General features: G+C 39.7%; 2 protein-coding genes across 26 annotated transcripts in view; both read left to right on the top strand.

Moving 5' to 3' along the window:
- LOC127146612 (cyclic nucleotide-gated ion channel 1-like) overlaps window positions 1-13208 on the top strand; it is a 45443-nt gene that overhangs the window by 820 nt on the left and 31415 nt on the right. For 5 of the 25 annotated variants that reach the window (XR_007818043.1, XR_007818042.1, XM_051080778.1 and 2 more), the window contains exons 3-4: window positions 492-598; window positions 2048-2168. The exons of 1 other annotated variant lie outside the window; for it this stretch is intronic. Coding sequence is in view for 10 of the 24 variants with exons in the window: in XM_051080778.1 (XP_050936735.1) it covers window positions 492-598; window positions 2048-2168 (228 nt within the window). In the remaining 14 variants the exon portion in view is untranslated. 19 more of the 25 variants (XR_007818051.1, XR_007818048.1, XR_007818053.1 and 16 more) reach the window with 15 other exon arrangements.
- Window positions 1-13208, top strand: part of LOC127146613 (cysteine desulfurase 1, chloroplastic-like) — a 54153-nt gene that overhangs the window by 23525 nt on the left and 17420 nt on the right. The gene's annotated exons all lie outside the window — the stretch shown is intronic.

Raw genomic sequence — 13208 nt, 5'->3', positions numbered from 1 at the left:
GTATGCCATCCTTTATATTTTTAATTTTGTAATTTCGTAGATTGGTTGAACTGACTTCAGTATGCGGTTGAAATCATAAACTCAAGATTAATCATCAAGTTTTGGACCTTGTTAAGTGAAATTAGTTCTATTACTAAAGCATGAAAAAAGATAAACTTTAATAAAGATTAGAAAATGTTCGACACTTTATAGTCTTGATTTGTGTCAAAGACTACTTAAAGCATGAAGTCTCTCATCATGATATTGTGAAAAATTGCATGCCTTTAGTAGTTCATGGTCTCCACTGTTCTTCCTTTTCATGGTTAACCTTTTAAAATGAATCGAATACAATTTTAAACACCATCTTTATAATCTCAGAATAATTATGCAGGGTTTATCAGAATAATATGTTTGTTTCTTCAGATATACTTAATATTTCATTGATTGCTCATTCATTTTGGTTTCCATTTTTAGTCGATTATGGTGGCTCACTTTGGAAACTTGTTACATAGCTACTGCCAAAAGCTTTAAATTGCCTTCCGGATGCACCTCAAAATCAGCTTCATTCTTTGTGTTTTCTAATTTCTAGCTCACTCAATTCAGCCATGGATGTACGGAGGTAAGTAAAGTTCCCTTTTGGAATTCAAGTTCTTCTGTACTTCTTGTTGGAGTTTGAGAGGCATTTTTGTTGTTGTTCTTCTTCTTGCATAACTGTGGTTGTGGAATTTGGGTTTTAGGTAGTGAAAGAACTTGTATTATAGTTTTATGTGGTAAAAGGAATTGGACCCACTTGCCATATGTTCACTCAATTTGATTTTTTACTGTAAGTTGAGTCAGTTGTGGTCATTTTGAAGGGGTTCAACTGCATCTGGGAAGTTGGGAAGGAGTCAAAAGGGATTTTTTAAGCCAAAACTGACTTCTCTCACTTTGCCAGAATTGACTTCTCTCACTTTCTTTCTCTGCACTTCTAACTTCCAAAGTTTTTGTGACTGTTAGTAGTTTCATCAAGTGTTTGTGTTTGCTACTTGGTTATGCTTCATAATTGCTTTAGATTCACAAAAATACTATAACCTGTAGCCCTGTAATTCTATCCATTTCAGGAGTTTGTGATCTTTTTGTGTGTAGGAACTAACACAAATTGAATATTTAAAAAGTGAAAAGTAGTTGGGTTTGTAGAAAATAAGTGCCATTTGGTTGAGCTATGACTACTTTTGAAGATGGTTTTATTTTAACTATGACTGCATTTGCTAGTTTGTTTTTTGGTACTTCATTCACCATCCATTTTCTCTCCATGGTTGAGTTTCTCCCCTCATTTATTTTTTATAACATTCATTAGATCACTCTTTAAATCATTCAATTACAAAGGAAAGGCTACTTCAATTCATCATCAGTAAACTATTTTTTTCCTTTAGTAACAATCACTCACATCATTGTCATTTCTCTATGTATTGTCTATAGACCAGGGCGATTTCTAGTTCTCTTCTAAGATTAAATAATTACCAGCTAATCATTTAGGAAGTATTGCAGTTAAATGGTTGTTGGGTTGTCAACTATACTATTTTTTATCTGTTTTCTGTGTGCGGTTGAAATTCTTCTGATGTCCCCCATCTCCTGTGATTCTTTTCTTCAAAATCAAATAGTAGAAGTATCTGTTGGTTCATTTGTTCCACTTGCTTTGTTCCCTGTCCAGGAGTAAACCTTCGTATATTGGAGAAACATGCTCACTGAGAACATTGAGATCAATTTCAACAAGCTTTACTACTAGTTTTGATAGGCTTACGAGTTTTGGAAACATAAGATTTGATCGAGAAGTTAGGAGTAAAGGTTTGGGATATCTTAAATGTTTGGGTGATAGGAACCCGGTATTTCTTCATTTGTGGAATGAAATACTTGTCATGTTGTGTGTGATTGCTACCTTGTTGGATCCTTTGTTCTGTTACACCTTGTTGGTTGATTAAGGCAAAAGATGTGTTGGATTTGACAACAAGATGAGAATAGTAGTTGTAATTGTTAGCTCAATCATAGACTTCCTCTACATAATTCTTATAGTCTGTCATTTTCATTTTAGATATTCCAAATTTTATAATGCAAAACCTGATGAAGCCGATGATGGTGTTTGCACAAGAGCTTGGAGATTCTTTTTATCTTACTTCACAATTGACGTTCTTTCAGTTCTTCCACTCCCCCAGGTATGAAACTTCAGCCTTTTGCTGGCTTAGATTCTATCAATCTTATTGTCAAATTTGTCCATTCCATTTGTAACCAAGGATTCATTTGTAGGACAAGAAAGATAATCATCATTTAGAATATATATGTGAGAGTGCACACACAAAAACAACTAATTATTCAAGCAGAAACATAAAAGCATAATTTACGGAGCATACTGTCCTAAGTTAAGTTTGTGCTATAACAAGATATCCACTCTTGATGTTAAAACACAAAGTCGTATTGTCTAATCCCTTTAGTAATCTACAAGAACTCCAAAGAAATAAGCTCTGGGTCATTATCAATTTTGTTTTCCATCCTAAAATATTCAATTATTCTCCTCTTTGGGAAATTATTGGAGGATGACCATGATTGAGATCTCAAATCTTTACACCAACAGCTGTTTGAATGTCTTTTCTATCTTTTCTTTCTTCTTACCTGGGAGGGGTTAAAAATTTTCATTTCTTGTGCATTATTAGCCATGCAGGGTTTACAGAAAGATTTGAACTTTTCATTTGTGGTCGTGAGCTGGCCAATGCATTTTTCGAATTGATCGATCGTATTTATCAGGTAAGAGGTGATTATATCAATCATTAATGTTAGAAGGGTGCACAGATGATGAAACTTTTTAGCCAATTTCATGGCATTTGAAAGAGAGAAAGTACATTAGTATTGAACTCAAGTTAAACTGGATAGTCTATCACCTTTTGGAAGATAACTTTCCTGTACTTTGTTCCATCTTGTATAGACCCTTTCAGTCGAAAGGTTACCAAAGGAATCGTTTTTGTTATGTGTTATGTGCTTAACTCCATAACAATGTGCGTCCAAGCTCTACATGAGCATTCTATTCTTCTTGCTTGGTATACTTGTGCATTATTGGTTTATGTGCCATGTCAAGAAATAATAGTTTCTATTGGAACGTTTTAGTGTTCCGGTTCCATGATAATTGGAATGGTTGTAATGATCTTTTTCTTTTAAAACAAACAAAATTGGCACAGAGGATGATTAGAAGACCAGATCAGGCAACACAATGAGAAGCATGGCTCAGCTGTTTCTTATGTATCTCGTTTCTTATGTAATGACTCTTTGGACTTCAATTGCCAAAAAGATGAGGATGATTCTTATGAAGTGACACTTGATGATGATTTTCTTACTGCTTTGGAATATGGAATGCCACCAGCTTCTGGACTGGTATGCTTGTCTTTTCTGTCTGTCCACTTTTATGCATCTCGTTTCGGATGGGATCCTTAATGCACCGCTAGTGAAACTCTAGATCATTCCATTCTTTTGACATAATAAAATCACAGAAAAAGTAGATTAGAGAGTGGCCAATGAAAGTATCTTGAATAGATATTTCATAGCTGCTATGAAGTTTTTCCACATGCAAACATTTAAAAACCAGCTGCTGAAGTCTCCCATGTGAAAGCAACTAAGCAAGTAGTCTAAAATTTTGAAGTGCATACAAATTAACGAATCTGGGATGATATTTGATCTATAATTAAATTGTGGAACGTATGATGGATGTTTCGTTGTACTTGGATGTTTAGTATCCCTTTTCCTCGCTGTAATAGATGGAAGAATTTAACTTTCAAGGAATTGGAATTGATAGATTATATGTAGACCCCAAGATCGTAGCCTTTTTATTTATTTAGGGTGATGGTATTATTCTGATGCATGTGAAAAATACTCGTGTGTAGGCGGTGGTTTTAGTTCTCATTCCAAGCTTAAGAGGATATGGATTTAGATACCCATCAATTGATGATTTGTGGGGTATGTGGGAAAAGAACTAGGGGTTAAATAATTTGCAAAAGACCAATGTAAGCATCCAATTAGTGGATAGGTCCTATATGTTAGCCCCTTAGGCATAGTTGAGGATGTTCTTATTAAGGCAGGAGGACTTATTTTTCTCGCTGATTTTAACATCCTAGATATCCATAAATTTTTAGTTTAACCTCTTTAATAAAATTTGATAGAAAATCTTGTTTTCTTTTTGTAGGAATAAAGGAAAAAATGGAGTCTAATCGAATTTGGAACCTTTGCAAGCAAGGGGAAGTTTTCTGTTCCCTATCTCTTTTTTCGATCCTTACAATCTTGCTTAAAATGCTTTGAAGACAAATTAAAGTTTTAAGTGGGGGGTAGGGTTGTAGCTTTGCATGTTCTATGTCCTTTGGGAAATTTTCATTTTGCCAGAAATGTTCAAATTTTAAACTTTTTCAATGTCTTTATTCTTAAAATAAATACCATGTCTAATTTGCTTTCTAGTTTAGACAAGCATGTCTGCCTAACCCTTGAGCATGGAGCTCGGGTTTGTGATTGTGTTTGTCATTTGAATATCTTAAATATGTTGAAAATGCATTCTTTGATAGCATAGAAATGCGTAGAAGACATGCTATTCATTTTCTAAATATTGTAAATACTGTACATACTTAATAATATGTGTTGAAAACATGTGCTGTTGAAAACATGGCCTAACCAAAACCAGATCTGCCTAGCCCTTAGAGTCCAGCCGGTTAGGTCAAGTAGAATGCGTTGAGCTCCCTCAGTATCAGAGCTTGTGTGGGGAACTCTTCACTTTTGGCCTAACCAAAACCAGACCTTCCTAGCCTTTAAAACCCAACCGGTTAGGTGAAGTAGAATGCGTTGAGCTCCCTCAGTATCAGAGCTTGTGTGGGGAACTCTTCACTTTTCGCCTAACCAAAACCAGACCTGCCTAGCCCTTAGAGTCCAGCCAGTTAGGTCAAGTAGAATGCGTTGAGCTCCCTCAGTATCAGAGCTTGTGTGGGGAACTCTTCACTTTTGGCCTAACCAAAACCAGACCTGCCTAGCCCTTAGAGTCCAGCCGGTTAGGTCAAGTAGAATGCGTTGAGCTCCCTCAGTATCAGAGCTTGTGTGGGGAACTCTTCACTTTTGGCCTAACCAAAACCAGACCTGCCTAGCCCTTACAGTCGAGCCGGTTAGGTCAAGTAGAATGCGTTGAGCTCCCTCAGTATCAGAGCTTGTGTGGGGAACTCTTCACTTTTGGCCTAACCAAAACCAGACCTACCTAGCCCTTAAAGTCCAGCCGGTTAGGTCAAGTAGAATGCGTTGAGCTCCCTCAGTATCAGAGCTTGTGTGGGGAACTCTTCACTTTTGGCCTAACCAAAACCAGACCTTTCTAGCCTTTAAAACCCAACCAGTTAGGTGAAGTAGAATGCGTTGAGCTCCCTCAGTATCAGAGCTTGTGTGGGGAACTCTTCACTTTTCACCTAACCAAAACCAGACCTGCCTAGCCCTTAGAGTCCAGCCGGTTAGGTCAAGTAGAATGCGTTGAGCTCCCTCAGTATCAGAGCTTGTGTGGGGAACTCTTCACTTTTGGCCTAACCAAAACCAGACCTTCCTAGCCTTTAAAACCCAACCGGTTAGGTGAAGTAGAATGCGTTGAGCTCCCTCAGTATCAGAGCTTGTGTGGGGAACTCTTCACTTTTCGCCTAACCAAAACCAGACCTACCTAGCCCTTAAAGTCCAGCCGGTTAGGTCAAGTAGAATGCGTTGAGCTCCCTCAGTATCAGAGCTTGTGTGGGGAACTCTTCACTTTTGGCCTAACCAAAACCAGACCTTTCTAGCCTTTAAAACCCAACCAGTTAGGTGAAGTAGAATGCGTTGAGCTCCCTCAGTATCAGAGCTTGTGTGGGGAACTCTTCACTTTTCACCTAACCAAAACCAGACCTGCCTAGCCCTTAGAGTCTAGCCGGTTAGGTCAAGTAGAATGCGTTGAGCTCCCTCAGTATCAGAGCTTGTGTGGGGAACTCTTCACTTTTGGCCTAACCAAAACCAGACCTACCTAGCCCTTAAAGTCCAGCCGGTTAGGTCAAGTAGAATGCGTTGAGCTCCCTCAGTATCAGAGCTTGTGTGGGGAACTCTTCACTTTTGGCCTAACCAAAACCAGACCTTTCTAGCCTTTAAAACCCAACCAGTTAGGTGAAGTAGAATGCGTTGAGCTCCCTCAGTATCAGAGCTTGTGTGGGGAACTCTTCACTTTTCACCTAACCAAAACCAGACCTGCCTAGCCCTTAGAGTCCAGCCGGTTAGGTCAAGTAGAATGCGTTGAGCTCCCTCAGTATCAGAGCTTGTGTGGGGAACTCTTCACTTTTGGCCTAACCAAAACCAGACCTTCCTAGCCTTTAAAACCCAACCGGTTAGGTGAAGTAGAATGCGTTGAGCTCCCTCAGTATCAGAGCTTGTGTGGGGAACTCTTCACTTTTCGCCTAACCAAAACCAGACCTACCTAGCCCTTAAAGTCCAGCCGGTTAGGTCAAGTAGAATGCGTTGAGCTCCCTCAGTATCAGAGCTTGTGTGGGGAACTCTTCACTTTTGGCCTAACCAAAACCAGACCTTTCTAGCCTTTAAAACCCAACCAGTTAGGTGAAGTAGAATGCGTTGAGCTCCCTCAGTATCAGAGCTTGTGTGGGGAACTCTTCACTTTTCACCTAACCAAAACCAGACCTGCCTAGCCCTTAGAGTCCAGCCGGTTAGGTCAAGTAGAATGCGTTGAGCTCCCTCAGTATCAGAGCTTGTGTGGGGAACTCTTCACTCTTGGCCTAACCAAAACCAGACCTTCCTAGCCTTTAAAACCCAACCGGTTAGGTGAAGTAGAATGCGTTGAGCTCCCTCAGTATCAGAGCTTGTGTGGGGAACTCTTCACTTTTCGCCTAACCAAAACCAGACTTGCCTAGCCCTTAGAGTCCAGCCGGTTAGGTCAAGTAGAATGCGTTGAGCTCCCTCAGTATCAGAGCTTGTGTGGGGAACTCTTCACTTTTGGCCTAACCAAAACCAGACCTGCCTAGCCCTTAGATTCCAGCCAGTTAGGTCAAGTAGAATGCGTTGAGCTCCCTCAGTATCAGAGCTTGTGTGGGGAACTCTTCACTCTTGGCCTAACCAAAACCAGACCTTCCTAGCCTTTAAAACCCAACCGGTTAGGTGAAGTAGAATGCGTTGAGCTCCCTCAGTATCAGAGCTTGTGTGGGGAACTCTTCACTTTTCGCCTAACCAAAACCAGACCTGCCTAGCCCTTAGAGTCCAGCCAGTTAGGTCAAGTAGAATGCGTTGAGCTCCCTCAGTATCAGAGCTTGTGTGGGGAACTCTTCACTTTTGGCCTAACCAAAACCAGACCTGCCTAGCCCTTAGAGTCCAGCCGGTTAGGTCAAGTAGAATGCGTTGAGCTCCCTCAGTATCAGAGCTTGTGTGGGGAACTCTTCACTTTTGGCCTAACCAAAACCAGACCTGCCTAGCCCTTACAGTCGAGCCGGTTAGGTCAAGTAGAATGCGTTGAGCTCCCTCAGTATCAGAGCTTGTGTGGGGAACTCTTCACTTTTGGCCTAACCAAAACCAGACCTACCTAGCCCTTAAAGTCCAGCCGGTTAGGTCAAGTAGAATGCGTTGAGCTCCCTCAGTATCAGAGCTTGTGTGGGGAACTCTTCACTTTTGGCCTAACCAAAACCAGACCTTTCTAGCCTTTAAAACCCAACCAGTTAGGTGAAGTAGAATGCGTTGAGCTCCCTCAGTATCAGAGCTTGTGTGGGGAACTCTTCACTTTTCACCTAACCAAAACCAGACCTGCCTAGCCCTTAGAGTCCAGCCGGTTAGGTCAAGTAGAATGCGTTGAGCTCCCTCAGTATCAGAGCTTGTGTGGGGAACTCTTCACTTTTGGCCTAACCAAAACCAGACCTTCCTAGCCTTTAAAACCCAACCGGTTAGGTGAAGTAGAATGCGTTGAGCTCCCTCAGTATCAGAGCTTGTGTGGGGAACTCTTCACTTTTCGCCTAACCAAAACCAGACCTACCTAGCCCTTAAAGTCCAGCCGGTTAGGTCAAGTAGAATGCGTTGAGCTCCCTCAGTATCAGAGCTTGTGTGGGGAACTCTTCACTTTTGGCCTAACCAAAACCAGACCTTTCTAGCCTTTAAAACCCAACCAGTTAGGTGAAGTAGAATGCGTTGAGCTCCCTCAGTATCAGAGCTTGTGTGGGGAACTCTTCACTTTTCACCTAACCAAAACCAGACCTGCCTAGCCCTTAGAGTCTAGCCGGTTAGGTCAAGTAGAATGCGTTGAGCTCCCTCAGTATCAGAGCTTGTGTGGGGAACTCTTCACTTTTGGCCTAACCAAAACCAGACCTACCTAGCCCTTAAAGTCCAGCCGGTTAGGTCAAGTAGAATGCGTTGAGCTCCCTCAGTATCAGAGCTTGTGTGGGGAACTCTTCACTTTTGGCCTAACCAAAACCAGACCTTTCTAGCCTTTAAAACCCAACCAGTTAGGTGAAGTAGAATGCGTTGAGCTCCCTCAGTATCAGAGCTTGTGTGGGGAACTCTTCACTTTTCACCTAACCAAAACCAGACCTGCCTAGCCCTTAGAGTCCAGCCGGTTAGGTCAAGTAGAATGCGTTGAGCTCCCTCAGTATCAGAGCTTGTGTGGGGAACTCTTCACTTTTGGCCTAACCAAAACCAGACCTTCCTAGCCTTTAAAACCCAACCGGTTAGGTGAAGTAGAATGCGTTGAGCTCCCTCAGTATCAGAGCTTGTGTGGGGAACTCTTCACTTTTCGCCTAACCAAAACCAGACCTACCTAGCCCTTAAAGTCCAGCCGGTTAGGTCAAGTAGAATGCGTTGAGCTCCCTCAGTATCAGAGCTTGTGTGGGGAACTCTTCACTTTTGGCCTAACCAAAACCAGACCTTTCTAGCCTTTAAAACCCAACCAGTTAGGTGAAGTAGAATGCGTTGAGCTCCCTCAGTATCAGAGCTTGTGTGGGGAACTCTTCACTTTTCACCTAACCAAAACCAGACCTGCCTAGCCCTTAGAGTCCAGCCGGTTAGGTCAAGTAGAATGCGTTGAGCTCCCTCAGTATCAGAGCTTGTGTGGGGAACTCTTCACTCTTGGCCTAACCAAAACCAGACCTTCCTAGCCTTTAAAACCCAACCGGTTAGGTGAAGTAGAATGCGTTGAGCTCCCTCAGTATCAGAGCTTGTGTGGGGAACTCTTCACTTTTCGCCTAACCAAAACCAGACTTGCCTAGCCCTTAGAGTCCAGCCGGTTAGGTCAAGTAGAATGCGTTGAGCTCCCTCAGTATCAGAGCTTGTGTGGGGAACTCTTCACTTTTGGCCTAACCAAAACCAGACCTGCCTAGCCCTTAGATTCCAGCCAGTTAGGTCAAGTAGAATGCGTTGAGCTCCCTCAGTATCAGAGCTTGTGTGGGGAACTCTTCACTCTTGGCCTAACCAAAACCAGACCTACCCATCCCTTAGAGTCCAACCGGTTAGGTCAAGTAGACACATACATATATGAGTCTAAATTCATACATATATCAAGTAAACTCAATGTGAATATGTGATTCTAAATTCATTTAATTTCGCTTTCAAATTTTTAAGAATGAAGTGACTTAATTGAATTCAATTTTGGTCGTTTCAATCGCATGATTAAGTTTGATTTCTAAAAGATGTAGGCTGGAAAAGGAGGTGAGCTAACATTGAATAGAAGAACCATAACAAGAGGGGCACTGGATTCATTGAGAAATGGGCGAGAGATTCCATGGCTCCCATTTCTTTAACTTTTGCAATCAATAGTAATGTCGATCTTGACAGGTAATGTTAATCTATTTAAGTTGAGAGGTTTGGAATACTTCATGAAAATTAAGGTTGATATAGTCTTTAATTTAATGTTGGTTTTGTAAAAAAAATTAAAGTCTGCTGAATTTGAGATTGGATATTGAAACAACTATCTTTTTTACTTGAAAATCTGAATGAAATTGCATTTCTCTTTTGTTTGAGTCGGATTCTGCTTTTGAATCTTGGAAACTTTTTTGATTCATGTTTCTGTAATGTTGAATGGGTATGAAACAAAGTTAGGGGTTGAAATCTTGCAGGAATGTTGGAATGAAGATTTAGGAATTAATTCCTCTTTCTTAGAAGAATCTAAATCTATACAAAGGTCTTCTTTTTTGTTTCCAATCATCTGAGGTAATCTTGTAGGTTCTTTAATTCTTGGTGGAAATTCTAGACTACCTGAGGTAATTTTTGCTTTCTTAATAGTTTTTGTTGCATGTTTTCATGCCATTCTTGAAAATCTTGAGGTTGTTCTTGATTGTTCCCATGTTTGGTTTAGGTTTGTTTTGAACACCTTTTAGGTTTGTTTGAGACTCAATTTGTTGCATCTACACACTTAATTGCTATTTTGGGACTTGAAGTGCTTTTTTTACAATGTTTGAATTTTTTTGGTAAGTTATGACTTACGAAATTATACTTGAGCATTGTTAGGCTATTTTTTAAGTTCGAATGGTACTTAGACATGTTGGTAGGTTATGAGTTATGAGTTACGAAATTATATTTGTTGGATCATTTTGATAGTTCAAGTGATACTTAGACACGATTTGAACAACTTTTAGGTTTGTTTGAGACTCAGTTTGTTGCATCCACACACTTAATTGCCATTTTGGGTCTTGAAGTGCTTTTTTTACAATGTTTGAATTTTCTTGGTAGGTTATGAGTTACGAAATTATACTTGAGCATTGTTAGGCCATTTTTTAAGTTCGAATGGTACTTAGACATGTTTTGAACAGGTGTTAGGTTGTTTCGAACTAAGTTTGTTGCACATACAGACATGATTGCCATCGAAGGGCTTTTTCCACACTTTTTTGAACTTTTTGGCAAGTTATGAGTTACAAGCTTTTGCACTTAAGCGTCATTGGGTCGTTTGAAAGCTAAGACGTGTTTCGAATGCCTTTTTGGTCGGTTTGAATCTAAGTTTGTTGCACTTACACACTTGGCATTCTAGGTCTTGAAGTGCTTTTTTTCAATCTTTTTTGAACTTTTTGGTACGTTGTGAGTTACGAACTTACAGTTAAGATTTGTTAGATCGTTTTGAAAGTTCAAGTGATACTTGGACATGTTTTGAATGCGTTTTAGGTTGGTTTGACACTAAGTTTGTTGCACTCACACACACGGTTGCCACTTTGGGTCTTAAAGTGCTTTTTTCACACTTTTTGAACTTTCCGCTAGGTTGTGAGCTATGAACTTACACTTAAGATGTCTTAGGTCGTTTTTTAAGGTCCAAGTGATACGTAGACATGTTTTCAACACCTTTTAGGTTTGTTTTAAACTTAGTTTGTTGAACTTACGCACTTTGTTGCCATTTTGGGTCTTGAAAGGCTCTTTTCTCACTTTTTTTTAACTTTTTGCTAGGTTATGAGTAACGAACTTACACTTAAGCTTTGTTAGATCGTTTCTAAAATTCAAGTGATAATTAGACTCGTTTTGAACACTTTTAAGGTTGGTTTGAGGGTAAGTTTGTTGTACTTACACATTTGGTTGCCATTTCTTTTGTGGTCTTTGAAGTGCTTTTTTCACAGTTCTTGACTTTTTGGTACGTTGGGAGTTGTAAACTTACACTTAAACTTTGTGAGGTTGCTTTTAAGGGTCAAGTGATACGTAGGCTCGGTTGGAACACTTTTTAAGTTTGTTTGAGACTAAGTCTGTTGCACTTACATGCTTGGTCGGGTTGTGCCATTTTAGGTCCTCGGTGCTTTTTTCACTCTTTTTTGAACTTTTTAGTCGGTTATGAGTTGCGAATTTACACTCAAGCAATGTTCAGAGGTTTTAAACTCTTTTTATTTTGGTTTGGAACTAAGTTTGTTGAACTTGCACACTTGGCTGACATGTTGGGTGTTAGAGTGCTTTTATCGCACTTTTTGGAATTTTGGTCGGTTGTGATTTGCGAACTTATACTTAAGCATTGTTCGATCGTTTTGAAAGCTTACACACGTTTTGAACTCTTTTTAGGTTGGTCTGAAACAAAGTTTGTGGCACTAACACACTTGGTTGCCATTTTCGGTCTTGAAGTGCTTTTTCCACACTTTTTGAATTTTTTGGTAGGTTATGGTTTACGAAATTACACTTAAGTTTTGTTGGGTCATTTTGATAGTTCAAGTGATACTTAGACACGATTTGAACACCTTTAAGGTTTGTTTGAGACTCAGTTTGTTGCATCCACACACTTAATTGCCATTTTGGGTCTTGAAGTGCTTTTTTTACAATGTTTGAATTTTCTTGGTAGGTTATGAGTTACGAAATTATACTTGAGCATTGTTAGGCCATTTTTTAAGTTCGAATGGTACTTAGACATGTTTTGAACAGGTGTTAGGTTGTTTCGAACTAAGTTTGTTGCACATACAGACATGATTGCCATCGAAGGGCTTTTTCCACACTTTTTTGAACTTTTTGGCAAGTTATGAGTTACAAGCTTTTGCACTTAAGCGTCATTGGGTCGTTTGAAAGCTAAGACGTGTTTCGAATGCCTTTTTGGTCGGTTTGAATCTAAGTTTGTTGCACTTACACACTTGGCATTCTAGGTCTTGAAGTGCTTTTTTTCAATCTTTTTTGAACTTTTTGGTACGTTGTGAGTTACGAACTTACAGTTAAGATTTGTTAGATCGTTTTGAAAGTTCAAGTGATACTTGGACATGTTTTGAATGCGTTTTAGGTTGGTTTGACACTAAGTTTGTTGCACTCACACACACGGTTGCCACTTTGGGTCTTAAAGTGCTTTTTTCACACTTTTTGAACTTTCCGCTAGGTTGTGAGCTATGAACTTACACTTAAGATGTCTTAGGTCGTTTTTTAAGGTCCAAGTGATACGTAGACATGTTTTCAACACCTTTTAGGTTTGTTTTAAACTTAGTTTGTTGAACTTACGCACTTTGTTTTGGGTCTTGAAAGGCTCTTTTGTCACTTTTTTTTAACTTTTTGCTAGGTTATGAGTAACGAACTTACACTTAAGCTTTGTTAGATCGTTTCTAAAATTCAAGTGATAATTAGACTCGTTTTGAACACTTTTAAGGTTGGTTTGAGGGTAAGTTTGTTGTACTTACACATTTGGTTGCCATTTCTTTTGTGGTCTTTGAAGTGCTTTTTTCACAGTTCTTGACTTTTTGGTACGTTGGGAGTTGTAAACTTACACTTAAACTTTGTGAGGTTGCTTTTAAAGGTCAAGTGATACGTAGGCT

This window comes from Cucumis melo, unplaced genomic scaffold, assembly GCF_025177605.1.
Source record: "Cucumis melo cultivar AY unplaced genomic scaffold, USDA_Cmelo_AY_1.0 utg000841l, whole genome shotgun sequence".
NCBI lineage: Eukaryota > Viridiplantae > Streptophyta > Magnoliopsida > Cucurbitales > Cucurbitaceae > Cucumis > Cucumis melo.
Note: the sequence above shows the minus strand (reverse complement) of the source record. Positions and strands in the feature narration are given on the sequence as shown.